This window comes from Gallus gallus, chromosome 4 (assembly GCF_016699485.2).
Source record: "Gallus gallus isolate bGalGal1 chromosome 4, bGalGal1.mat.broiler.GRCg7b, whole genome shotgun sequence".
Lineage (NCBI taxonomy): Eukaryota > Metazoa > Chordata > Aves > Galliformes > Phasianidae > Gallus > Gallus gallus.
In genome coordinates this window covers 17,638,737-17,666,509 of record NC_052535.1, presented here as the reverse complement: position 1 = coordinate 17,666,509, position 27,773 = coordinate 17,638,737, and the positions used below count along the sequence as shown (strand labels likewise).

Below are 27,773 nucleotides of genomic sequence, written 5' to 3'. Positions count from 1 at the left end.
GCTTCCCAGGAGCATACCTTTTACAGTAAGCACAGAAGTATTGATTATTGTAGAAAACTGCTGTTTTCATCGTTTGAGATTGACTTTTTCTGTGAGTGTACTGTTAACTAGGTTTTAAAAGCAAGTCAGAATTCCAGCTCATCAGGAAGAGGAACAAAAAGCTTGAGTGAAAGATACTGTTGTCTTTGCAGTGCACAGAGTAGGTTTTTGGAAAAACTGACGGTCTCAAGAAAAGCAATGAATTTAAAATAACTATTTTTCTCTGCAGCCTTTCTTCCCTGTTGCTAAAATAGATAAAGTATACTCACTGAACAAGACAAAATGTATTCACCTTTGAACAATTTTCATGTGAATGACTGTCCTTGAGCTAGTACAGTGATATGCAGTAGATATCCAATTAAGACTTGGCGGTACAGTAAGTGAGTAGCTATTATAATTTCTTTCATAACTCTCCTTGTGTTGACAAATTTTGTTATCCAAAAGCACTTCAGGTTCTTGAAAGGTTACTTGGAAATGAAAACCTGAGAATCAATAATGAAAGTGAACTGTAGTAATTCTATTAAGGGGAAGGTTTGAAACTATTAGGAAATAAAGCTGCCTTATGTCTATAGATAGTTGTTGTGTTGTAGTATGTATATTGTATAGTGTAATTGTCGCTTCTATGTGACTATAATTATTTTAAAAATAAACAAAAAGGTAAAAAGCACAAAACCACTTTCCTTCCTCAAGTCCTTACCTGGCAGAGTAATTTATTGTAAGTGTAGGGTGGTATGTTCTGAGAGTTACACTACATCTACAGTGTGCACAATTCAAGTAAAAATGGTTTCGTATCAGCGGTGTTTTAAGCAATAAAGGATGTTTCTTCAGTAGTGTTCTAAGTATTTTTCAGCTCATGATAGGCAGTAGGCACCTTATCTTTATGATGTAAGAGAGGCAACTATCTGGTTTTGTATGAAACAGGCAATAAAACTGTAGCTCATGAGGAAAATAAACATCCACATGTTTTAACTAGTTCATACTGTAACATGAGATATGTCAGTGGGAACCTACGATCAGCTCTTCCTGAGTCTAGAACTCTACCTGGCTCAAGAACTCTACCTGGCTCACTCCACTGTGCAGTGTTTTGCTGTTTTTTATTGGCGTGGGTGGAGGACGCCACATACTGCAAGTATCACTTGCAGTGAGAGAATCACAGGGAAGGAGAATGCTCATGCCAGAGAGAAGCAAGAGAAGGCACCTGGAAGTACAGGCCTGGATAAGGAAGGGGAGGGAGAAGAACTAAGTGGCAGGAAGGAGTGCAAGGGCAGAAGCTAGGTAGAAGTGAGTCGATTGTGTGAGGAGCAGGCTCAGGTCTGAAGTTTAGTCATGGCTTGGTACAGAAAAGTGGAACTGGAAACTTGAAGAGCATTGAAATGGGCAAAAATATGAATTGTCAAAAAGTAAGGGAATCCTGAGAACTTTGCTAAAGAAAATAAGTTTTTTTATTATTATTATTTATATGTTAAGTTGATTATGAGTTAGGGAAGGAGACAACATAAAGTCTCAATCATGTTCATTTTAGTTCCTGGGTCATTATTACAGCAGTAAATAATTTAAATAAAATAAAAAAGCCACCATTAAGTCTTCCCGAGGTATTGCAGGTAAGTTCTCTGATTTGACAGAACCAACTTTTTCGTAAATGTCTGGAGCAAAGTCAGACTTACTGAGGATCCGTCCCTTATACCTGCTGCTTAGAGATGTTGAAGCTCACGCTGTTGTCCCTGCCTGGTTGGTATTTCTAGCTGTATTAGATATAAATAGCAGTGTTGTTTTTTACCAATCATCTTCTAATCTGCTCATGAAGAAACAGCTCTTTTACCTGGAGTGTGGAACTCAGATGGTTGGGTGCCAGCCCTTGCAGCCTGCTTTTGCCTAGCAGCATTACTGAGGTGATAGGCTGGGTAGCTGGCACTGCAAAGGAATGATTGCATGCCCTTCTGAAAGCTTAGCATGGATACCATGGAGTAAAGCAGCAAAACCTGGGTACTGGGCCTAGGGTCATCTTTGGAGCTCCCTCTCCTAATTTGAGAGGCACAATGAAAGAGAATGCAGTGTATCTTCTCTCAGACTGCCAACAAATTCATCTGTCAAATCAGCTATGTGATTTCTTTACAAGACTGTAATAAAAGCTTGTTGTGAAGGCAGGATGTGTGCTGTGTGAGAGTACACTTGTAGAGATAAGGTGATAACAAGGCCTTTTAATAAGCAGTCTTCTCCGAGCTTCTTGGTCTTGTAGAATCTGCTGCTCTTCCTTTTAGCAAAGAACTTCGTTCCTGCAAACCATTAGGGTATTAGTGAGAAGATGTTTGGACCTGCTACCTTCTGAAGAAAGCTTTATTTGAGTGAGGAACAATGTGGAAATAGAATTGTGTGTGATGGCAAAGCTGTAGATGGGTAGTTAGTTATCTACAAGAACTTGCAGAAGGTGGTGTGAGGAAATGCTGTCATCAATGGGTTTGCCCAGCAGTAAATCTGGAGGAATGGTGGAAAGGAAGTAAACTTTTTATTTCTTTCAAGAAAGGGAAATTACAGGAGCAGACTTAAAGATATCTGGGAGAACATGCAGCTCCTTATTAAAAAAACAAACAAACAAACAAAAAACCGAAAAGCAGCACAGTGTAAGAACTTGTATATTTTCTATTCTTTCTATCCTTCGGCTGCCTGTATCACTTCTTTCTAACCTGATGCATATGTGATTCTAGCATGGATCCTTATCACTAATGAATAAGTTATTGTTAGCTGTTGGGGAATGCTCTGAAAGTGTGAAAGATTTCTTCAGGCTGAATTTGAAACATTATTCTAAGACATGAAAATATGTATCTGAATTTTAGTATGTAAAATGTTACTGTGTTCTGTGGCTGTGCATCCGCATGGTATTTATGGTGTTTATACTAGCACATGAAATAGTTATGTGGACATATTTTGCACTGTTTGAATCTAATGTGCACTTATTAAAATATGACCATATTTTAAACTGACCTTTTTTTTTCCCCCTCCAGACCCTACTCTGTCTTGCTTACCAGCTTTGCCAGGTTTAAATGATTTGTACTGAGTCATCATCAATGTGTGTCTGCCCAAATTGCTTTGTAAACTTTATCCACAAAGGCTTTGTTTCTTAGGGGGGGAGTACAGCTAAGAAAAATGTGAAAATATTGGTATGGTAGGTTTCCTTTTTTTGGGGTGAAGGGCTGTTGTTCTGTAAATGCTCTATCTCTAGGGCAAACAGGAGATTTAATTGAGAATCTTTCAGAAATGTGGCTGATCGTATCCTCAAAAACATTCATCTGATTTGGAGGGCTGCAACCATCTCAGTACGTTCGTAAGCACTAAGAGTAAATGTAGTTAGGAAGAGATGGATTTGATACAAATATGAGTTACGACTGACAGGGAAGAGGAACGAGTAGTGGATAATACTCAGCAAGGTAAAGCTCTTTGCTTTCTGTTCTACTTCTGGAATATCATCTGAGAAATAGAAGTTTCACCCAATCTGTATAGAGTCCAGTCAGAACTAGACTTAAGCAGTTGAGAAGGAGAAAGTGACAGCATTTAGCTTGTTTTTTGGTAGAGATGCTGTATGTTAAGTCATAAGGGTACATTATGTTCTGCACAGCCCATCTGACTCGTTCTATGGAACAGTTTTCTTTGGGGTAATCTAGACTGTGTCACAAAGGATGCTGGTGTCTGGAACCTAAACCTGCCAAGCACTGTTTGTTTCTCACCCTGAGATGAAAAGACAGAAAAGCCCACTAGGAAAAGAGAGCATTTTAATTTCAGAAGAATAAATAAAGGATGGGGTCAGAAACTGCAAAAAAAAAAAAAAATAATAATAATATTGAAGAGCTGCTCTCTAGTGGAGTAGCATCAAACTCTGCACTGAATAAAGCAGGAATGTGAGAAGGAAAATAGTATTTTGATGTTTCTCTAACCAACAATTTTAGGTAAGTGTACAAGAAGGCTGAATTAAGTTTGAAAAAATAATCTTCTTTCTGACACTGTAGTTTTTTGAGTGCATAATTTTTCAGCCTTTGCATCGAAGAGTTTTATGTGTGACTCAAATATGCACTGCCTTTTAAAAACATTATTGTTATTTAGAGAACTTAATTTTAAGATCATCCTGTTCTTTGAGATGTAAGCCTGGGGAGAACAGCAGTTCAGCTAAGTCAGAAGATGTGAATTGTTGAATTAAGTCATAGGGGAACACCAGGATTGAGCAGTGCAGGCACTCCGATCCTCCCCTGAGCACATACGTAGCATGCCACGTTCTGCAGTGGCTTTGGTTTCCAAAAGGCAGTTGTATGGAGCTGCTTCTGTGAGAGCCTGGGCTCTGTGCAGCGGACTGCTCTGGGTGACCCTGGTGTCATCCAGACCTCTTATTTGTCTTTTCTGTGGGGTGTATTACAGCATCTTGAGAAACTTCACAGCCAGGCTCAGTGTTGTCACATTTTCAGGTGTATTTGTTTTTTGTAGAGCACCTTAGAAAAATGAGATTGGCTTTCTCTAGGAGGTGCTTTGCGTTTGGTTAGTGAAGGAGGCTTTTGTCTTTTGGACTTAAGGCCTTACTGGCTAAAGAATTTGTGTGGGCAGTGTAGGCTAGGGTTGCGAGGAGAAAGTCTTGTGAGTTGTGACTCAGTTGCGTGTTGATAGTGAGGAACCCTCTCTGGTTTTCTTCACATAACACTGAGAATGTCCTGCTCGGGTGTGCATCCCAGCCCTGCTGTCCTGAGTGAAGGTGTTCCAGAAGCCTGACGTGCCACTTATTGCTACGTCTACAATCTGCAAGTTTTCCAATGCTACATCTTCCTATGATTGCCTTGTCAGCCCAATTAATTTATTTTCCCATCTTGTGCTTGTGCTTTCCAAAAGCTGAAAATAATTCAGAGATGATGGAGGATAAGAGAAATTAAAAGCGATAGACAACTTTTTTTGGCCTTTCTGTGGCACTGGAAATAAGGGAAGGCCTCTCTCTGCTCGTCTGAGAGAAAAGATCCAGCTGTTTAAAAAGCAACATGACTCAAGTCTTCTTTTGTCCGCAACAGATTTTAATGTTCTGGAGGAACCTGACAACCACATAGAACTCTGATGCAGATCCTTGGCCATAGTCTCTGGTGTTCTTGATGCCACTGTCAGAAGCAGAGGCAGAAACCCATGTGAGTCACATGTGCAAAAGGTGCATCGGTGTCTGGCTCTAGGAGATGGAGCACAAGCCCAATCCACTTGGCTGCTGCGCTTTTCTCACCAACATGCTGGAGGGGTCAGGCTCTTGGAAAGGTGCCTGGCTAGAACAGTAATGAGATGCTCCCTATGGAGCCAGCTGTGTGAGTTCTGCCTAGCAAGTCCTTTCCCAGCGGGCATGGGAAATAGTTCTGTGAAGGCATTTTAAGCTCAACTGAAAGTGGTGGTGAAAGGGAACTGAAAGGGATAGGGATACACTTACCGGAGTGTGTTTGGTATCCCAACAACTTGGTTTGCAAACAGCGTTTCAAAGGTGCTTTCTGCCAAAGGTGTGTGTTGTTAGGAATGGTTTGTCAAAAATGCTCCCTTTCAGATGGCAAAACACTGTCGCTAGATATTGACATACTGAAATTCATAGCTGTTGGATTCGTAGTGTTACCACAAGGCATTAGTGGTGGAAGCATTACTTGAGAAGATAAAACTTGTTATTATGGTTCAAAGTAAACCTTTTCTTTCTTCACCCACAGGTTCCAATCCATCAGAACCTTAAAGAGCTGCTCACCATCCGGACTGAGCTTCAGAAGAAAGTTGAAGATTTGCAACGGGAAGCAACTACACGGTCCCTTTCCTCCTCCTCTGACAGAGGTTCATCTCCATCCCATTCAGCCACACCAGTGCACACTTCTGTGTGATGTGTAACTAAAGCTGTGTGAAACAGTTCAGGTCAGGTAATACAAAGAGAGGGGCAAAATGTTTTCCTGTCACGCAGGGATTTTGAGTGGCTTGTAATTGCTATGATTTACATGCCTTACTGTGTCTGATATTACCACAATGAGGCCAAAAAGAGCTTCAGTAGATGTGATATCTTGTCTTGTTGGCAGTCCCCACGTGTCTTGACATCTCTACTTAAATCATCAGTTGTGAAATTAAACTTTGTTTTGAGCAACTAACAATTTAACCATCCTCAAAAGGGAATCCATCTGCCAAGTAGACAGAAAGACGCCTCCCACGCTGCCTAGGGTACCATGCCTGCTTGTGAGAATCAGATGAAATGGACACAATGCTTACACAGAACACTGAGAATGTTTTTCTGAATGGGAGCTCTGTATTTCACACGGTAATACAATATATATATTTTTTTGGTAGAGCAGTAGTGTTTTTTAAGGAAATTGATGCACTTGGAAATTGATTTTAAAGTAATGTTTTCCAGTGTAGTCAGTTTTGCATTTCAACTAAATATGCTATTAAAAGTGAATGAAGATAAACTGGGTTTGTCAGATGCACCGTGCTGACTTGTATGATGTAATATATTTGGTGAAGCATGTATTTTAGTTTTTTTTAATGCCTTTTGTACAAGTTGCAATAAAGTGTTTTGACGGTTTCGTTTATTGTTCAGCTTCAGCCTCCTGAACGAAGGGTGGACTTAAATCACGTCAAGGTCTTGTTCAAAGTACAGGTTTGTTTTCTAGCAAATGGTAGCACTGGGGTTTGAAATGACACTCAGCTGTGTAAATTGTGTAGTCTGTATAGCTCCACATGTTGTTAACCGTGTTTTATTTTAAACTGTACACACAAAATGCAGAGCCATGTCCGTTCATATACATGTGTATGCAATGTTCAACATACGCCGATGTTCTTATGCTCTGAGTTCAGAAAACGGATCCTGCCTACCCAAACTCATTCAAAGACCTTAACTCGTAATGACTTCGTTTGACCAAGTTTTTTAAGTAATATGAGCTTAATTGTTTTGCTTGAAATAAAGCCAGTTGGCTTTCTGTTTTTTAAACTCTTGCTAGCATTTTTTTCTCTAAAGTGAACGATGTATCTTAATTTTCATTTAAAATACACATTCCCAACCAGCTATCCCTCCCAAAGGTATTAATACCAGATAACTTGATTGCTGTAACATCCAGCTTTTCAAGACAGTGATTCCGTGCCCTCTTTAGCGGGTGTACAGATGGCCTCTGTAGAAGGCATAGAAGTGGTGCATGCTGAAAATCTTCCTGTTCCTTTTCCTCACGTTTCTTGAGATCCTGGTTCCTCTCCTTGAGGTGTTGAAGTGCTGTAGGTTTGCTTTCCAATTCGTGCTTCAAGTTCTGCTGCTGGGAATTAAGCCCTGTTCTTAAGAATGTGATGGTTCCATATGCGAATGGTGTGCTTTACTGTCTGTGAGTAGACATGTATTACCATGCTTTTGTCCTTAATATGAGACAGCACTTTTCTGTTTCTCTCCATTAATATACACAGCATACAGTAAACGAGGGAGGTGAGCTGAGTCTGCAGCTCCACCTGGAAAGGTGTGTCTGTTCTCCCAAGTTTCCCATGTGGGGCAGGGTGTGTTTTCTGTGATGCAGCATTTTATAACAGGTATTTGCCTACAGGAACAAAATATAGGGATGCTGCAAGGCGGCATCTTCTAATGAACCTCACGCTTTCTATAAATAGTTGAGTTTCTCTTTTTAAAAAAAAAAAAAAAAAATTTGCTAAACTGTATGCCAGCAGTGAATTTTACATTGCCAAAATATGTTAAGCTAGTATTCAACTGAACTACCATACTTCAGATTTCCTTGACGTTTTAACTGTACATTAAAGCAAAGCATTTTATCTCTAAAATGCAGCACTAAGGAAAATCTTTTGAAGTTTTTATTGGTGCTCATAGTCACAACGTTTCCTCTATAACTATTGTAGATGTGATGACCGGATTAGCTTAGGCATTGTGAGATTTTAAAAGCTTAGGTTCCTAGAGCTGCAATGTGAGAACTGTGTTGTGCCACAAAGGCTCCTACATACCTCTGCTGCTGCTAGTTCATCTGCAGGAACCTGCACAGTCCAGGGCATCTGCCTGACTGCAGGGGTAATGGAGGGGCAAGGATCCTGCTGTAATGTGTACATGGCACAGGTGGTTTTTGTACACCTGACATGGTGATTTGCGGAGATTCTGTATAGGTCACATATGGTAGCTAAAGCACAGAGGTGATTAGTAGTCTGTACTCAGTTTGTTTCCCGATATTCAAATGTTTTTTCCTATTGATTTAACAACTGTCCATTGGTTTTGGTTTTGTTTTTTTTTTTGTTGTTGTTGTTTGTTTGTTTGTTTGTTTTATAAGGCAGTATTGGACTGTTTGAAGTAAGAGCAGAATGCTGCTCCCTGTTTCATGTACCCTGTATGGAACTGCTAACTCTAATTCAGTAGCGGCATTTCCTTTTGCTTTATTTGTTTGTTTTTGACTCATTGTAAAGGGAACGTGCAGAAGGACAGCAAGCAGTTCAGTTTGATCTCTCCGTGACACTTGACAAAGCAAACAACATGAACCTGGTATACCAGAGTACACCGAAGCCATGATAAACAATTGAAACAGTTTTTGCTTGTGAAGTTAAGTGAATCATCAGCATCAGACATTTTGACACTTCAGTCCTGTTTCAGGGCTTAATTATACTTTTTCCTCCTCTGTAGATAAGTGTCAGTGTTTTGGTTTCAGAAAAATGGAAGGCGGCTTTTAAAGCTGGTAAACCGTCTTATCCGCCCTGTTTTGTTCCCTCCACAGGCAGCCTTCTGCAAGGAGTTAATGCTTTAAACAAGGAAAGCGATTTCTCTCCTGGTTTAAAAGAAAAGCTGTCTTAAGCCATTATTTAGTAATGCCGGGAATGGCTGGTTCCTCAGAAGCTGGAAATAAATAAGGGAACAGCAGCTCACATTTGGGTGGTTTGAGCACTGTAGCAGAGGACAGGGTAAAAGGGGTGACTCAAAATATTCCCCTGGTGAGGCAAACCTTAATTGTAGAAGATGCAAAAAGGAATGCTCATGTGCTGAGAGATCATATCTGAACTAAGTGGATATCCTACCCCAGGCATCTCTTGACTGCCATATGCAGTTTGGAAGAAGGAATTTTATTTCTACAAGGAGTTGGAAGTAGTGGGTAGTTTGAAACATGAACACATTTTTTGCCTGTCAGACTAAGCAATGCATTGTTACACAAACGTCAAAATCTTCATTAACATTGCATGGGAGATTCATTCACTGGTTGTAAAAATGTAAAGAGAACCACAGGAAACCTGCAGCGGTGCGACAGACTGACAGCCAGTGAGTGCAGTCAGGGGCAGTGCACTGCAGTGCCTGAGCTCAGGGGCCTGAGGAGGAGAGGGATGATGACCAAGTGCGTGTGCTTACATACTTCAACATTTACCTTTAATTTACAGTCCCTTAATGATACGTTTCCTCACAAAGACCATTTTGATATGTGTTGGGAAGGGTGTTTCTTCTGCTGTTTTTTTAATGAAGTCTTTAGTGTCATTGTAGAAGAAGTTTACGTATAGAAAGGCAATGGTCTGCCATTTGCAGTTGACTTGCAACATGGAAAAAAATGTCCAAAATGCCTTAGTAGACAGTTTGTTTTAATGTTTTCCAATGGTAGTCAGATTCTGATCTTTTCCCCCCACTGACCCTTACATGCATTTGTCAATGTTAGCAGAATTAATCTTTTCACAGCAGAACATTCAGCCTTTGTTTGGTATAGATTGCTTCTGCATCAGTAAGCAATATGCTTTGCTTTTAGATAAGGATTTCACTCACAAGATATGACTCCAATTTCACAAGAATTTTGTTTCTGAACTTCATTTGTTCCCTTTTATTACAGAACCAAATGTGAACGCCTTACCCCGTCTCATCATTTTGCTTTTTCAGAATCTGAAATGGTACTGTGGAGTAATTCCACTGTTACCACAACAAATGAATAGGGAACAATGGCAGTGCAGTGCTTGTTGGGATTCCTTAATGAGGCTGCGAGAAAACGACTGAGCATTAAAGCACCACAAAGAATCTGAAATTCACAACGGGGTATTCTAAACTGAAGAATTCCATGGCACAGTATTCTAAAATGAAGAACCTGCTACAGTACTGCCAAAGGAAAATGCAAGCAGTTGGTAAACAGTGGGATAAAAGCTGGTTAAGTTCCTTCAGTTCTGTTTTCGGTGTAATTGTGAAAGCTTTTCTGAACTGTTACATGAGAAAGAGCTTTAGTGAAGCTGGAGATGTGAGAAAAGAGCCCACAGCACAACCTCACATGAGCTCTCAAGTCAGCTCTGTATACGCTTTGGGACTTGGGAAAAAAAAAAAAAATCCTAGTATTCCACTTGTCTTGTTTCACTGCCTTTTTAAATACAAGAAATTTCATGCCACGTACACAGAATTAAAGTGCAAGAATTTTACATATTCTATATTCCAATTTAAAGTGAATGGATACTAACGAAATGAAGATGGCTACAGAGGTGAGCACTGTGTCCGTTCTTTCAGCACTTGCTTCACTGCCAGGAAAATACAGCTGAGCACTCCATCACTGTAGTGCCCGAAGTAGTGAAGGTGCGAGGTCTGAGCTCCCCACATCTCACACCCATCTGCCAGGCAGACAGAGGAGGAAGCAGACTGCATGAAGCCAGCTGAGCCGTAGCTGGCACTCAGCACATCACAGCTTTGGTTTCTGTCCAGTTTTGAAAACAAAACTGAGTTTAATTTCTTCTCTGCAGTATTTGTCAATATTTTCCCCTCTGAAATCCCAGAGAGAGATTTTTAATTCTGTTACTGTAAACTTCTGAAAATGTCATCCGTTTCACTGCGCGTTTACATTTTTCCATATACCCTGATGTTACATTAAGGTGTAAGTTTTCATCAAAGTCATATAAAAGGCCTTAGGGAAAGTGCTGTTTGCTTTTGCATTCTGAAAGGGCTGGTTTTCCTCAGTGAAACCACCACTTGCAGTACTTGTGAGTTACATGCGTGTTTCTTCTGTGTCCTGCTGTAACCATTTCCTAAAGGAGGGTAACCAAGTGTTACGGCCTGTAAGCAATACTGAGCACCCCCTGTCCCATCCGCAGGGTGGGCAGAGAGTGCAGGGCCATGGAAACATGCTGATAATCTGCAGACAACGCCAGTATCAGCTAAAATAAATGGGATTATATTCACTTGACCTAATCTAAAATGAGTCCTAGTGCTCATCAGTATCGTATTGCGACACCTTCTATACAATCATTTTGTAAAAACATTTTTCATGCTACAGCCTTCAAATCCATTCAGCTAAGAGAGAAAAGACAGGTGGTGGTGTGGGAAAGGGAGAAGCACAGCCCGACCCTGGGGACATGGCTTTCCTCGCGTTGGAGTGCCTGCCTGTGCCCAGCAGAATTCTCCAACCATTATCACCCAATAAAATCTGACACTTTGAGTACACAAACGTAGGGAGTGTATTCTGCATCTGTCCTAGAATCACAGAATCATAGAATCACCAAGGTTGGAAAACACCTCTAAGATTATCCAGTCCAACTGCCTACCTACCACTGATATTTCCCACTGAATCATGTCCCTCAGTACAACATCTACACAGTTCTTGAACACCTCCAGGGACGGCAACTCCACCACTCCATGGGCAGCCTGTTCCAGAGCCTGACCACTGTCTCAGAGAAGTATTTCCTAAAATCCAACCTGACCCTCCCCTGGTATAACATGAGGCCATTCCCTCTGGTGCTATTGCTAATTACATATGAGCAGAGAGTTACAGTCTCAGAACAGCTGAGAACTGTTTTCTCTAATCCACATACATTTGTACAATGAAGTACCGACAGTTAATAGCAGTATTGTAGACGAAGTGCTCTAAATACATATATCATTAGAACTCATCTCCCTTATAAAATGCCATAGTTGTTCTGCTAGAGCTAGTGTAAGGCTTTAAAAATGCAAGCGTTACGAAGAGCATAAAGAATTGCACAGTTGTTGCAAAGTACTTAAAACGTGACTGGGCCATTTCCTTTCAAAGGGAGCTGTGGGACAGAATGCTCATCGAGTCATAGAATGGCTCAAGCCAGAAGGGACCTCAAGGATCATGGCAAGGCCTTGTGGCAGTCACGTCTGCCTGACAGCTCTGAATCAAATGAAACGCTTTTGGTAGTCCATATACAATTGCACAATTTGGGATTTGCAAAACATTTTAAAAAATGCACGTATTTCAGGGCTACATATAAACTGGGAGTTCCTTTTACGCTAGGCAGTCACTTCTTCACTTCGCACTGCTTTGGGAAAGCGCATCAGCAGGTGTCTGTCCCCACGTCTTGGCATCAGTATGAGAAGGCCGGGGAAGAGGAAGCAGCACCAAGGCAGTGAGAGCAGGCCTCGGCAGCAGCACTGTGGCACAGGGAGACTGACGGAGGGAGGTGGCTGGTTTGCTTTGGGTTGCTAATAACAGGCACTTCGCTGTCGTCACACCTGTAAGCAGTCCTTGCAAAAGACCTCGTCCTCAATCCCCTACCAACAGGGGATCGCTGCTGAAGCACCTGCTGCTGGTTTGAATACAACTTGCAGTCAAACTTGCAGTATTCCTTCCATGTAAACAAATCTTGTTACAAAAAATAAGCACATACTGCCATCCTAACCCTAAAGCCTAGAGCAGTAAGAAGCCAGTTCAAGCCTAAGTACACATCAAACAGCTTTGGATTCAAATGAAATAAATAGCTAAATTACAAGCAGGTGAGATCTCAGTGTTTGCCGCCGGGCTCCTTCCCAGCAGGAGGGGATGGGAGGCCGTGCCCTCACACCTTTGCACCATCATGTTTCGGCGGTTCTGCTGACTGTGTTTCCAGTACTGAGTATTTAACTAGGGAAGAAAGTAAAAGTCATTAGTATGACAGTACACAATTGTACATGACTGCAAGCAACAGGTGCCAAATGCCACTCATTTGTATCCAATCTCAGCTTTTACAGCAGCCTTCCTTATCTGTGGCTGAAGGAAGGAGCACACTTCTGGTGCGAGGCACTTCTGGTGGCTGAAAACATTAAAGCTCAACATCAACTGCCACCATTTGCAGAATGGGACCCTTGGTCTCTCATCGTGGCTTCCCTTTGTGTATAATAAAGCAGGAAAAACATCGCAGTGGGTATTACACAAAAAGCTGCAGCATAACCCGAGCAGTGCCTTCCCAGAGTCACTGGAGTGGCTCCCAGAGCACCCCATGGCCTTTGTGGCCAGGCCCTCACCTTGGGGCTCCTCGCTTACGACAGCTTCCATGTTCTCCCCTTTCACGTATTCGGCGTTAAGTCCCTCTGAGAAGCAGCAATAAAGAGAGTGAGATGGGAGGTCAGAAAGCAGAAATTGTTTGCTTTGACACCTTAAAACCTGTGGTAAGGGGCCTATCTTCTTTGAAGGCTAAGACAACAATTTTGCAAACTCCTCTGCATTAACAGCAGCATAGAAACATTGGTGCTGAGAAAGCTGTGCTGTATTCTCAAGCCACCACAGAGGTTGGCTCAGATGGGCAAGCTCCCAGCCCAACTCTCCTGCATCAGCCCCTGGCAGGAGGACACAGCTGTGGGGCAAGGCCACACTTCGAGCCCACTGCTGTTCCCAGGCATGTATTCTGCTGGGATAACACCCAATGCCACTGTACTTCTTGAGAGAAAAGCCATTTCTGCAGTGGCTGATGGCTTGCAGATTGCTGTCATGCACTGCAAGGCATCTAAGGCCTGACATTAGCCCAGCATGCTGTGTCTGATGGCTTAAATTAATCCTCCTTTATAATTAACTTTAATTTCCTGCTGCCTTTCTGGGACTTCATGTGTCTCAGCTTTCCCCTCATTAAAGCCTTTACTCTCTCTTTTTTTTTTTTAAATTATTTATTCTTACCAAAATATCATTTAAGTGGAGGGAATATACAAGGGAGTTTCATTCCATCACATTCATTTGACTCTCCCCGCTGATCTCATTTACCAAAACACTCCTGTTTGTTGCAGACACAACTGGGAAAATAGCATGATTCCCACCCAAATTTCCTGCCCCCAGACACCCCTCCCCAAAGCACATGAGGCTCTCAGGAGAATTCATGAGATTTCTTTGAAGAGAGCCTTTCCCAGCTGCCCACACTTCTGCCCTTTGGCTGCACCCACGCGTAACCACACCAGGGCTATGTGCCCCGGTAAACCCCCACGTTGCTGTGCAGGGCCCTCCCCACTGACCCCTTCCAAAAGGCCAGGTGCAAAGAGAGTATGGGGAGAGAGGGCATTAAACAGCTGTATACCTTGCCCTGACTCTCAGGGGACACTTCTGTTGTGGGCTGGCCAAGAGCAGAACAGTAGGTACTGATCATCACAACAGCAGCAAGGCTGACAGCAGACTGTTGTGGCCTGAAAGCTGCTGCTGAGTGCTGCCCTGCTGGGCATGCTAGAGCTTCAGTACGAACTGGAGTCAAGGGCAGCCAGGTGGGAAGCCACGACCAACACTGCCTATGCATTTTTCTCAGTCCCTTTGGCAGACAGTGCAAGGTTTGCTTTCACTTGGAGGGGTATCCCCACACACCAAGTTCCACTCTGCAATCCTCCACCCCACAGACCTCCCACCCCCACCTGGGGCTACTTACGCTGGATGCTGAAGCAGAACTTCTTCTGTTGGTAGGAGATGTAGCTGGAGACGGCCCCCACAAGGGCCATGGCCAGGGCACTGGCAATGCCAGCGATGGTGCCCGTCTCCACCTGTTTGTCTGCAGGGCACAGAAAGGCGCTGAGTGGTGGGGAGGTTCCCAAGTCCCGCTCCCCCCACAGCCCCCATGGCCCTACCTTGGCTGTCAGTGTTGCCTCCAGATCCTGCAAGAGAAAAGACCCATCAGCAGCCTGGCCCACACACAACCCCACACCCCACGCTGGCACAGAGATGCTCCTCATCGCATTGTGGCATCCTTGTGCCATCAGAGGGGACAGCTGCCTGAGCTGTGAGCTGGCACACCTGTATGTGACATGGGGATATCCATACGTGACACTTGGGCAGCTGCATGTGACGCTGGGGCAACTGTGCACAGCTCAAGCTGGGAGAACTGGCTCCCGCTGGAGGCTGCAGCTCTGAATGAGTTGCTTAAATCCCGCATTACAGAAGCAGGTCAGCACTGTATTAATGCCTTCAGTGCAGTTTGTCCTTGGCACAGCGATTCATTGAATGTCGACCGGGTTGGTGGTGTTCACCATTTTTAACTCGACTGCCTTTAATATTTAACACTGCGGCTCTCTGTGCAGGCTGAGTCAAGCACAGCTGGTTCCCTATTCCTGAAACCAGCAGTTGCATCCTGAGAGGAGGGACAGTGTCCATGAGGAGCAGGGTGACAGCCCCCTAGGGTAAGCACAGCAGGAGGTGGGGGCCAAGAAGTGCCATTTCAGCCCCACAGCCATACTCCCTCTGCCAAGTGCAGAGGGACAACCTGGCATCTGCTGGTGGCTGTAGTATGTGCTGGCTGGTCCAGGGCCACCAGTGCCAGCCACTGCTACCACGACGGCAGGTGCCCCTGCCAATCTCCTCAGACCCATTGTGGGGTCCCCCTGCCATGGGGAGATGCCCTCTGGGGTCCCTGCGGTGTGGCCGTCTCTGCCCCATGCTGTGGGCACCAACCCGCCCACAGGCCCTCCCTACCTTTCTTCTTGTCAGGGCTGTAGCCATCATCCACAATGCCTTCCAGGTCGCTGTCTGAAAATCCTTGAAAAATAACAACAAACTCTGGAGCACAAAGCGAAACCATCCCCTACTGCTGCCCTCCAGGGGATGAGTGCTGCAGCCGCCCAGAAAGCAATGAGTCGAATGGGAAGGGAAAGAGTGCAGGTCTGCTCAGGGTGCAAGGGGCCAGAGAGCCAGGTGCCAGCTGGCCCAGTGTCTGTCCCTGTTGCAGCATCTATGGGTGCTTCCAGGGAGCACAGGGGGCTCGGAATGGGGCTGTGGGGGTTCTGAACCCTCCCGAGCACCATGTGCCTGGTAGAACAGCTTCCAGCAGTACTGCCCACAGAAAGGCTGAGGCTGCTATGCTCCCCTTGGTGTCTCCTACAAAACCTCTGGACTTTCTGAGGGGTTCTTCTGGGCATTTTGTGCAGCAGGAAGCAGCTGCACTGTGGCCCAGCACATTCCCACCAGTGGCTCCAGCTGCTCCATGAGCAAGAACAGATCAGGGCCAATGGGCAGATCCCCTCCCTCACAATGTCAGAGTTAGCAGAATCTTCAACCCCAAATTACTTTCTTTTAAGCTCAAAGAAGAGGTAATAACTGACTTTACATCTTGCCTGAAAGAAAAGAGAATCATGGAGTGGGAGCTGGCAGTGGCATTAGCGGAGCCATTGAGCTTTTGCCCTTCCAGCCTGGGAGACACTCACCAGCTTACACACACACACACACACACACACAAACACAAAAAAAAAAAAAGTGGTTTATGGGTTTAGTAATGAGTGTAAAATTTAAAGAAACAAAACAAAAACAAGAACAGAACCTGCAGAGATGGAACCCTCTATGAGGGGCAGCAATGCTGGGGCAGCGTGTGGCCATGTGCCACGGGGCCAGCTGGCCACGGTGCTGCATTCCAGCACCCAACACCTCCCGCCTTCCGGCCAGAGCCTAGACCCCAAAAGTGCAGACATGTCACCTAGTTAGTACAGTCTAATAAAGTACCTGGCTATTAATTACACGTACGAGGAGGGCATACGGCCATCTCAACATCCATAAACTAGCTGTGCAAAGTCTGTTTTCTAGCGGCGGTGCTCAAGGGAGCAATCCTTGCAGACAAATGACGCATTCAGTGGAGCATTTCAGAGATGGAAAAAAAGTCTCTGGCCCTCGGCACGTGCTGTGCCAGGACTAAGCCTGCCCTGGATTTACATCTTGGCTATGACTGCAAACCCCAACAGCACTCAGTTAAACAGCAGTTGGGCATGGGGACGAGGGGAACGCCACAGAACCCTCACAGCCCCAAACAAGGCATGATCACTGTTTCTGTTCACCCCCAGCTTCTGGCAGCGATCCACCGTTTAATGGAGGGGGTGCCACGCAGTGAGCTCCCAGTGCTGGGGAGCTCCCATAGGGCCCAGGAACACATGGTGGTGAGAACAGCAGGGAGAGGGAAACCCATGTACCTTCCTCCGGCCTCACGCCCGGCTGCCTGCCATCCCTCGCATCATCCCAATCTCCAAGGGCATCAGACAAGTCCAGATCCAAAGGATTCTTCCCTGTAAAACAAGATGGAGTTAGCAGCGCTAGCAACCTGCTTGAAACTGACAAGTAATCAGTCCAGGCAACGCTCCTGCCCAATGCTGTTGCTGTGGCAGATGCAGGAATCTCCCCGTGTTGTGGCTCATGTGCTTGACCACAGACAGATCAGATGGGAGAGCAGGCAGTAGGACAGAGCCACTGGCAGTCAGCCGTCCCACAGTGCCCCTGCCTGCAGGTGTTCGTCTCTGCAGAATGCAGCTGGCACCCTCAGGAGTGCAGTAGCTCAGGAGCTCAGCTCAAGCAGAGCAGCTTCAGGCTGCTTTCGCTAAATGTCAGCTAAAAATGTGGAACGGAGCCAGCCTGACCCTCTCAACCCACTTGCTATCTCGCAAATAAGTTTCGTCTCATCTGACATTGATGCTGAGTCTGGGAGCACCTTTTTGACAAAGCTCAGCCCCCATGGGCAGCAGAGCAGCCCATGACCACAGGTATGCCTGTCTGCCATGCTCCTGCGTGGCACGGTTACACTGGGTCCGGCCTGCAGCTCTTACCTGAACAAAGTGGGGCTGGACACAGCGTGGCTGGGAAGCTGCACTCACCTGGGTTCTGTTTGCGGGGGGCCTGCGTTGTTTTTGGCCGCTTGGTGGTGGTGGTACGGATGACATCCCAAAGGCCATTGTCTGAAAGTGCCACGGAAGGGGGAGAACAAAATGCTGTTACCCTCCCAAAGGTGCACCCAACAAGCCCCCGGCTGTACGCAGCCCCAGCTCCTACAGAGAGGCGATGGGCACGGTGACACACCTGGCTTCCCCGGCCGTGGGAAGGGCCTGGCGGTTGGCCTGGCTGGCCTGCTGGTGGGCTCCACAGGGTTATCGAAGTAATCAGCCAGGTCAAAGTCTGTAGAGAGAGCGGATGGGCGAGCCATGGTGCTGGGGCTCTGTGCAGGCAGCCCTTGGCACATGGTACTGCTCAGCGTGTGAGCAGGGACATGTGGCCAGGGCTGGGCATGAGCATCCTCCAGCAAGGCCGGTGCTGGGATCTGGGCAGCCAGGGCCCTGACCCCCACCATCAGAGGTGGTTTTCCCTGCATGGGAAAATGCCACCAGCCTGACACTGTTCAGTGAAAGCCGGGGATGTCCTGGAGCAAAAGCTCCTCCCCAGGTCATAGCCAGCCGGTGCTGCACAGGCAGAAATGACGGTCCCCATGTAGCTCAGCCGTGACCTGTGTCAAATCCATTACAATACTGCAAAGTGTGCAGAACTCAGCCATGGCCATAAATGCTCTCATGTTGGCTGCCTTCACAACAGACAGAAACATCAATACTGCATTTACTTAGGCACAGGTGCGCAGCACTGCCGATGGAGAGGGGAGATACAAGCGACACAGTGGCTGCGTGGTGATGATGGAGAAGGCACCATCAAGCAGTGCAGGCAGGGGAAGTTCAGGCAGCACAAGCAGCCACTGGAGCACAGCCTATCGCCAACCAAGAGGTGGTTCACTGCCAACCAAGATTTCAGCACCCAAGCTGCTGCCGACAGCACACAGCTGACACTCACTGAGATGACACGTGCCAAGAACATCTCACCTCTCCCTCCTGTCCCACCAGCCGGCTTTTTGGGTCCCTTGGGTGTGGCTGTGATAGAAAGGGGAGGAACATGTTAGCCACATGCATCACCAGAAACACTGCCTCTGCCCCAAGAACACAAGGCTAGGACTTGGTGGGTGAGCCCACCAGCATCACATCCAGAGCTCCATGCCCTGCCTTTGTCCCTGTGGCACCCAAAGCTGCAACTGCATGTACACGGTGGTAGCCCAAGGGAGCCCCATGCAGGTCCAGCCCAGAGCTTGTCTGGGGCTGATGCCAAGCAGAGAACTTCTGCAGGGGACAACCCCAGGAGACAAAGCAGAGAGGAAGCAGCAGCAAGTTGCTGGTGCTTGGCTATCCCCTGCCCGCCAGCCACTGCACTGGCAGCAGCTCCCAGCACTGTGCCACATTGCGGAGGTCCCTGTCTGCTGGAACAGTTCTGCAGACTCCCCAGTGCTCAGGGCCCGACTGCTCCCAGGGCAAAACAAGCCGCCATCAGCTTCAGGAGGTGGTTTTATTTATTTTGTCATAATTTTTATTTTCCCTGCAAACCACTATCCATTAACAGTGGTTAGCTTTACGAAGTATATGAATAAATTATGAGCAAGAGTTGTGGCCTCTCCATTCCTATTAATTTCCATCTGAATGCTGGCACGCTTCTGCACCCAGGTGCTGCCATGCCCCTGCGATCTGCACCCTGGGACAGAGCAGCAGGCATGGGACTTGCAGGCAGCCCCTGTGGGCACAGGTAGCCCTGCCACAGGGACTGGGGCCGGCCTGCATCCTCTGTCACCTTGCCAAGAGATCTCAGTGGGCAAACTGCACCTATTAATTCTTATTTTTCTCCTTATTTTGTAAAGAGTAAATGAATTTGACTTACGCCGTATGGGGCCGAGGGCATCTTCTAGGTTGAATCCCCCTGGGTCGTCCCCATGACCTGCAAACAAAGAAGCGGCGCAGGAGTTACTCCACACAACGTCAGCCACCTCCACGTGCAGCATGGCCAGGTGCCTGCGCTCAAATTGCTTTGGTTTTAGAGCGCTTTCTGCTAAATGTGACCCAGCACCAGCGGTGAGGAAGACATCAGCCTTCCCCAAACCCTGTGACTGTTAAATTGCAGAGCAGTCAGCTTCAGATTTTCCATTTGTCTGCCCTAATGGATGCGGTATAAAAGCACACGCCACGCTTAAACTTGTCAAGCGGCGCCCACCAATTCATCTCTCTGGCTGCCACTCATCCGCAGCTGCACCTGCACTTGTACGTTTGCTGAGCATCGTACGGACTTCGGAGCAGCGCAGACAAACTCGGTGAAAGGGCAGAGCTCCCAACGGCTGTGCCGGGGGAGTGCCATCCGGCAGCGGGACGCACTGCGGGAACGCTGCCGCCGGCAGCGGCCCACGAGAGGGGCACGCGGCTCCGCCAGCGCCCCAGCCCGGCCCCAGCACGGCCTGCCCTGCCGCTCCGCCCCTTCCTGCACCGCGTTAATTACTGTTGACTTACCCTCGTTCTGAATGTATTTGTCTTGATAAATTCATGCTTTTACATCTCGGAGCATGCTGAGTAATTAATATCCTTTGGGTTTGCTAAGCGCTGCGGCACTGCAAGAGAACATTAAAATGGCTTTCCTCTCATTCCTATTGCTAAATGGATTCAGCTGCTGCCACCTGAGCTCCGGCGCGCTTCATGAATAAATTTACAGCCCTCCTGACAAGGACAATGGCAGCCGCGAGGCAGCGCCCACCAGAAGGCTGCCAGCCGCGATTCAGCGGAAAACTTTCACGGAGAGCTGTGCCCGAGGCTGTGGTGCCCCTGCCCTGCATGCAGCCTGGCAGCTCCAGGAGCTGTGCCACTGCCCCAGCAAACCCCAGCCAGCACCACGGCAGGGCCTCCCCGCCCAGAAGGGGGGTCCCCATGCTGCTGTAAGCCTCCCCAGGCGATACGGTGCACCCAGTGCAACACAGCCCCAGCCCCACGTGTGGGCTCTGCGTCACTGCCCTGCGGTTACTCGTGCCCTGCGCCTGGGCATCCCGTGGCTGCTGGCTGACAGGGAAAGCAAGCGCAGGACGGTGTTTGCTGTACTTTCCTTCCACGTGGCAACCCAAAGCATCAGCTCCCAAAGGGCAGCACTGCCGGACGGGCAGGGCCGTGTACTGCAGCGTCCCGAGCTGGGCTGGGTGCTTCCAACAGAGCCTGCTGCAGGCTGGGGGCAGAGGGCATTGCACCACCGTGCGTCCTCCCCTCATTGTTTCCTGCAGCAGGCAGCTCAAGCGCATGGCTGTGCTCGTCAGCCTTTTAGTTCATACAATTACATATGATCTAATTAAGTCTCGCTGTCTGGCAGAGCTCAGTGCACAGCACCGTAACTCATGCCCAATGCACCGTCTGCACCACAAGAAGCGCGTTGCTTTCCATTCCCAGTGCCAGCTCAGCACCAGCCCGTGCAGCACTGGCCCCTTTGGCTGCCCAGGGAGCTTGGAGCCCAGAGCTGAAGCAAGATGTGCCCCTGGCAAAATGCGGCACCGCTCCGCTCCTGGTGCAGCCAAGCCCTCCACTCCCAGGGAAACATTCTGATTTCCAGAAGTACTAATCAGAATCACTACTGATTATGGCAAAAACAACCTCTGCTTTTTTTTTCTTTTTTTTTTTCCTCTCATGCAATTAACAAGAGTATATGGTAATTCCAAGCAATCTTGCTCTTGAGATTAAAGGAAAGCCTGCCAGGAAGCACATGAATTAAGCTTTAAGATGAGAATTTGCATAATGAAGACTTTCTCTTTGCAGAGAGGCTGATAGCGGCTATGTCCCACACCTGCCAGCAGCAGCACCAGCAGCTCCACCTCCGCCAGCACCCATTGGGGCAGTGGGATCTGCAGACCCCATGGGAGCTGCAGCATCCAGCCCACGCTCAAGGTCAAACAGCCCCAGCGCTCCCCGCCATCACCACACTGCGTGCAGGCAGCAAACTGTCCATGCAGATTCAGGCTCACCGCTCTGAAGGCAGTGGTTCAGGGCTCTTGACACATGCCATGCTTTGCCCATTCCCAAACCTGCTGCAGGTACTCCCAGGGCAGGAGAAGCAGGAATCGTCAGTCTGATGGGAAACCACCCCAGCACATACAGGATGTACGGGCCCAGCTCAGGCATTTGACATTTTTAGTGTTGCTCGGGAAACACTGAGAGTTTCTCTTCCTCTGCGCACAGGGCACAAACCACAGGGCTGCCCACACACTCCTACCAAGCGCCACTGGCACAGTGGATCACCACAGGCTGTGCTCAGTGCTCAGATCACCGATCTGATTTCTGCTTACACACACAGCAATGACTCTGGATTTGCCCAAGGGCAGAGATGCCTGCTCACCAACCAAATGATAAATTGTGGCACCAGAGTTCTTCATTCCTAGTCTGGCACAGAATAAGGGATGACATAGCCAGGGATGCAGGAGCCCAAATAAAACTGAAGCAGGAGTTCAAACACCACCCGATTCCCTGTAGGGAGACTGCTCTCATCAGATAAAGACCAAGACGAGATGCTGTAGTTAAAGTAGGTAAACAGGGAATTGCACGGTGAAAAGGTCAGTACCTCACATGGGACTGCTCCTGCCATGTTGTGCCAAGGGAAATGGAGCGCTACTGAAAATTGATTCAGATGATGCTGGCAGATGGAGCACAGGGAGAGGGGCACAGCCTTTAGATTAACAGAATCATAGAATCATCAAGGTCGGAAAAGACTACAAGATCATCCAGTCCAACTGTCCACCTACCACCCGTATTTCCCACTAAACCACAGAATCATAGAATCACTCAGGTTGGAAAAGACCTTAAAGATCATTGAGTCCAACCATGACCTAACCAAACTACCCTAACAACCCTCCGCTAAATCATGTCCCTGAGCACCACATCCAAATGGATTTTAACCACATCCAGAGACGGTGCCTCAACCACCTCCCTGGGGAGCCTATTCCAGTGCTTAACAACCCTTTCTGTAAAAAGTTTTCCTGATATCCAACCTAAACTTACCCTGGCACAACAACTTAAGGCCATTTCCCCTCGTCCTGTCACCAGTGAGAAGAGACCAACCCCGCTCTCGCTGTAATCACCTTTCGGGTACTGGAAGAGAGCAGTAAGGTCTCCCCTCAGCCTTCTTTTCGCCAGACTAAACAGCCCCAGTTCCTTCAGTCGCTCCTTGTAAGGCATATTCTCCAAGCCCTTCACAAGCCTTGTTGCCCTTCTTTGGACCTGCTCCAGCACCTTCATGTCCTTTCTGTACTGAGGTGCCCAAAACTGAACATAGTACTCGAGGTGAAGCCTCACCAATGCTGAGTACAGGGACAGGATTACTTCCCTAGTCCTGCTCACCATACCATTTCTGACACAAGCCAGGATGCCATCGGCCTTCTTGGCCACCTGGGCACACTACTGGTTCATATTTAGCCGACTGCCCATCAGTACACCAAGGTCCCTTTCCATCAGGCAGTTTTCCAGCCACTCTTCCCCAAGCCTGTAGGGTTGCCTGGGGTTGTTGTGATCAAAATGCAGGACCTGACATTTGGCCCTATTGAAACTCATACAGTTAACCATGTCCCTGAGTGCAACATTTGAACGGTTCTTGAACATTTCCAGGGATGGTGCCTCCATTACTCCCTGGGGAACCCATTCCAGCAACCGACCACTCTCTTGGAGAATATTATCCTAACGTTCAACCTGAATCTCCCCTGGAACAAATTGAGGCCATTCCCTCTCATTCTATCACTGCTACTGGGAGCAGAGGCCAACCCCCACTTCACCACAATCTCCTTTCAGGGAGCTGTAGAGAGCGATGAGCCTCCTGAGCCTTCCTGAGCCTTCTCTTGCACCTGCAAGACATTTCCCTGCCTCAGTGCTGGGTACAGGGCAGGGGTTATTTCACACCCAGTCTCTCCCGCTGCCCACCTGCCCCCTGATTCCAGCTGCCTCCCTCCACGGCATCCCCACTGTCCTGCTGCTGCTCTGTCTCTCAGTCTTCCATGGTTTTAAGGGACAGAATACAGTTGTTTAATCCTGACATTAACTACTTCTCTAGATGAGAAAGTGTGGAGGACCTGGTTTACTCACCTACTGCCACAGAAGCCCACTGGGTAACCAGAGCGGTTTAATATTCATGGGGCAGGAAATGACTGAGATGTATACAAATGGGCTCACTGAGTCCCTCGCCCCTCTTGGCCTGAACTGAGGAGAGAAACAGCACAACCGAGGCCCGGTTTCCACGAGCTAACCACACCACTGGTGCCTCAAACCTCCAGGAGATACTTTTCTAAGGAGAAACAAACTGGTCTTTAAGCAGCGTGTTGCTGACAATTCCTTCAGCTCAGTGCTGCTGCCCACTGGGGCAACAGATGCCAGGAAAACTGACAGTTTTGTACAGGGAAACTAAACAAAAGTTAGACGGCCACTTCCGAACACGCTGTCACCGGGCTCAGGGAAGAAAAGCTCTAAAACACAGACAGGGGTACAGAAATCAATTGTGTCCAAAACTCTGCTCACAAATATCAGGGCAAGGCACATTTAATTAACACAGATTTGTTCCAAGAGCAGAGATAACTTGTAACAAAAGATTCTCTCACTTTGTCAAAGACACTATCAAAGTAAAAATTATTCCTTAAATGCAGTGCTACCAATATCTACTAATTATAAATTTAATAACATAATCACATCTTATAACCAATGCTGTTTGCAACTGTAAACGCTCTGCACGACAGTGGTGCCATGCTGCCCCATGCTCCTACCCCGACCGTCCCCAGGGGTGGGTGCAATGCTTTAGCCATGATCACCAGCCCTGGGGCCATGGGGTGGCACTGAAGGCTGTGTGAGATGCAGGGTGGGATGCAGAACACTGCCTGCCTGTGCTGCAGCTCCACAGATGTGCCAAGCCACTGCTCGCCTGAGATTTTCTCCAGGCTTTTCTTATCCGTGCACGTCCCTTCTGACGGGTCTGCCAGGGGTAACCTTGCGCCCCCCATGGGTGCAGTGACCTCAGCGATCAAACGTGTCACCTTTCCATGACAGCACATCAGTACTATCTGCATGGGCTTATGGAGAGAAGGAGATTTAGAAGAGGCCCAGCAGTGCGGGCATCCCCTGTCCAGCTGCGTTCTGCATCACCTAGGCAAGCACTGGGCCAACCCTGGATGGCTCAAGCCTCACTGCTTTCTAGAAAAGCCAAGGATCTCTGCACTACAAGCACCGCGCCAGCGAAGCCCTGACTCTGGTAAAGCTCTGCAGAGCAAAACCCGCCCAGCGGCTTTCAGCCCACAGCGACGGCTCTGTCCGCACCTGCAGCCGGGCGCTGTGACTCCGGCACTCCAGGCTGCCGCCCGCGGCCCGGCGCTACCCCTGCCTCCTGCCTGGCTCCCGGAACAGCGGGAGCCGAAGAAACGTGAACCCGCACAGCCGGGCTGGACAGCTCTGCCCCGGGAACCGCCTCGCACCGCCGCCCTCGTCCTCCGCGCGGCCGCTGCCAGCCCGGGGCGGGGGTCGGGGCCGCGGAGCCCCAGGCAGCCGTGCGCGCTGATCTGTCCCCGCGGAGCCGGGCGCTGAAGGCGACTGGGGAACCTTGCAGCGGGGATCGCGCCAACGCACACCGGCCTGGAAACGCTTAGGAGCCGGACCCGCAGCCTGAGGCCTGGGGATGGCACAGAGGGGCATTTTCCTTCGGCAGGGCTGCAGCCAACGCGGAACGCCGACAGCCTCACTGCTGACTAATCGCGGGTTTCCCACTTTAATCTCATGATGGGACGCGAGGCCCAGCCCCGCAGCGCTGTGTCACACCGACATCGGCCACCGAGCGCTGCGCTACGGCGGCGCACGGAGAGCGCCGTGCGCAGCCACCCGGCGGGGCGCCTGTGCCAGGTCCCTGCCGGCTGCAACCCCGCGTCCCGCAGCACGTCGGGGCCGGGCCGAGCGCAGGGCCATCTCTTCTGCGGCCTCGCACATCGCCGCCGGCTGTCGGCTGTCTTTTCGGCACAGCTTTTAAAAGGGCTCTTTTTTTTTCTTTTTTTTTTTCCTATTTAAAAGAAAAATGTAAAAAAAAAACCCTTTTATAATAACTTATTTCTGGAATAAGGAATCAAGAGTTGCGGTAAGCTTTGCATTGATATCTATTCCAAAAAAAAAAAAAAGGACGCGGTTCCCGCCCGGGCAGAGTGCGCTGCGCAGCGGCCCGCTGGCGCCGGCACCACCCCAGCTCCCCGCGGCCCCGCAGGCTGCCGCGAAGCCTCCGGCTCCGGCTTCCTCGCGCCCCACCGGGCCCCGTCAGCGGGGAGTCGGGCGTCCGGCCCCACTTCCAGCCCAGGCCCGGCGCGACCACGGCCCCCAGACCGGGAGCGGGCCGCCACCGTACTTCAACCGCGCCGCGGAGCCCCGCACCGCACCGCCCCCTCCCGCCGCGCCCTACCTGCGCCCAGCAGCGCGGCGGCGACGAGCAGCCCCAGCAGGCGGCGGACGGCCATGGCTCGGGGCGCTGCGTGTCTGCCGCGGGGCGCAGCCGCTGCCTCCGCCGGGCGGGGCGGGGCGGGGCGGGGCGAGGCGGAGCCGAGATTGGTGCGGGGCACGGCCGAGTGCGGGCGGCTCGGGGCGCTGCGCGCGCTACAGGGCGTGAGGCTGCGCCGTTCGGAGCCGGCTTGGCAGCCCGGCAGCGGCTGCCGCAGCTCGCGGCCCTGAGAGTCGGAGTTCGCACCGACGCGGGTGTCCGTCCGTAGTGACATTACATTACAAACGTCGCGTGTAGTCGACAGAACGCAGCCGCCTCAGTGCGTTCGTTCCTCCAGTCGCGGGCAGGCCGCGGTCCCTTGCTTCCTTCTGAACTGGCTTGACGCTGGGATCCTTGCGAGGGCACCGGCAGCGAGCAGGGGGACCCGCAGGGGGACAGTACTCCGTCCCACGGTGCCTTAACGGGCACTGCCCAGCTCTTCGTGCTGCCTCGGAAGTCCTATCGTCTCAGCGTGCTTTGATCTCCGAGCAAAAATATGTTTAAAGGGAAGGGGAAATGCTGGGCAGGGAAAATAAATTTCGGAGCAAGCAAAAATCTGATCCAGAATCTGTTCCTTGCAAAATGTACACAAATAATGTAGGAGGTGTGGAATGTGCAACTTGTTAGATGTGGGAGCCCCACACAGGCCCCAGTCAGTTGCCCTCGGTAAGTGATGGACACATAACAAGTACCAATTTCACTGCTGCTGTTTTAAAAGCGGAATGATCTGTCACGTAGCAGTGCACAGCCCTGCTGCATGGTTATCGGTAATGGAAAGTGAAAATACCATACACAATTGTACACGAGCAATTTCACAGGCAGAATTACATTTCCACCGGTGTCCACCTCTCGCCTGAAATACTGTTGCTTTAGGATACTGTTTTCAAATAAGGCACATGGAAAAGTGGGAGATGATTTCAGACAGTTAACAGGGCTTCTCCCAGGTCCGATCCAGCCTGGCCAACCTAGTGGCGTAACTGCATCAGTGGACAAGGGAAGAGCCACTGATGTCACCTATCAGGACTTCAGTAAGGTCTCTGACGTTGTTCCCCATAACATCTTTTTCTCCAAATTGGAAAGATATGGATTTGACGGGTGGTCTCTTTGATGGACAAAGGTCTGGTTGTGAGATTGGACCCAGAGAGTGGTGGTCCATGACTCAGTGTCTGGATGGAGACTGGTGATGAATAGTGTCCCTCAGGGGTCAGTGTTGGGTCTGGTGCTCTTTGATATCTCAATGGAGTGTGCTCTCGGCAAGTTTGCAGATGACACCAAGCTGTGCAGCGCAGCCAACATGCCTGAGGGACAGGATGCCATGCAGACAGACCCAAATAGGCTGAACAGTGAGCCCAGGAGAACCTCATGAGGTTCAACAAAGCTAAGTGCAAGGTCTGGCACCTGGGTCATTGCAACCCTCACTATCAATACAAGCTGGGGGATGTAAGGATAGAACACAGCCCTGCTGACAAGAACCTGGGGTACTGGTGG

The 27,773-nt window shown here is 48.7% G+C and overlaps 2 protein-coding genes across 16 annotated transcripts in view; one reads left to right on the top strand and one right to left on the bottom strand.

Moving 5' to 3' along the window:
* The window catches only part of MTMR1 (myotubularin related protein 1), a 34,032-nt gene extending 27,035 nt beyond the window's left edge, over positions 1-6,997 (top strand). For all 14 annotated transcript variants that reach the window (XM_046941138.1, XM_046941137.1, XM_420356.8 and 11 more), the window contains one exon: positions 5,739-6,997. In XM_046941138.1, the coding sequence (XP_046797094.1) occupies positions 5,739-5,903 (165 nt within the window). In that variant the 3' untranslated portion in view covers positions 5,904-6,997. The remainder of the gene's footprint in view (positions 1-5,738) is intronic.
* Positions 6,998-7,678: 681 nt separating this feature from the next.
* Positions 7,679-26,835, bottom strand: CD99L2 (CD99 molecule like 2). 2 transcript variants are annotated; one of them, XM_015278651.3, is made up of 11 exons: positions 26,211-26,835; positions 19,662-19,718; positions 18,782-18,829; positions 17,997-18,092; positions 17,795-17,875; positions 17,120-17,212; positions 15,639-15,701; positions 14,798-14,824; positions 14,602-14,721; positions 13,226-13,291; positions 7,679-12,845 (listed from the first exon to the last, which is right to left on the bottom strand). In XM_015278651.3, the coding sequence occupies exons 1-11, from the start codon at positions 26,518-26,520 to the stop codon at positions 12,781-12,783; spliced, it is 1,026 nt and encodes a 341-aa protein (XP_015134137.3). In that variant the 5' UTR covers positions 26,521-26,835; the 3' UTR covers positions 7,679-12,780. The 2 variants fall into 2 exon arrangements, with proteins under 2 accessions (XP_015134137.3, XP_015134138.3); XM_015278652.3 differs by lacking the exon at positions 17,997-18,092.
* Between the last annotated feature and the right edge of the window lie 938 nt (positions 26,836-27,773).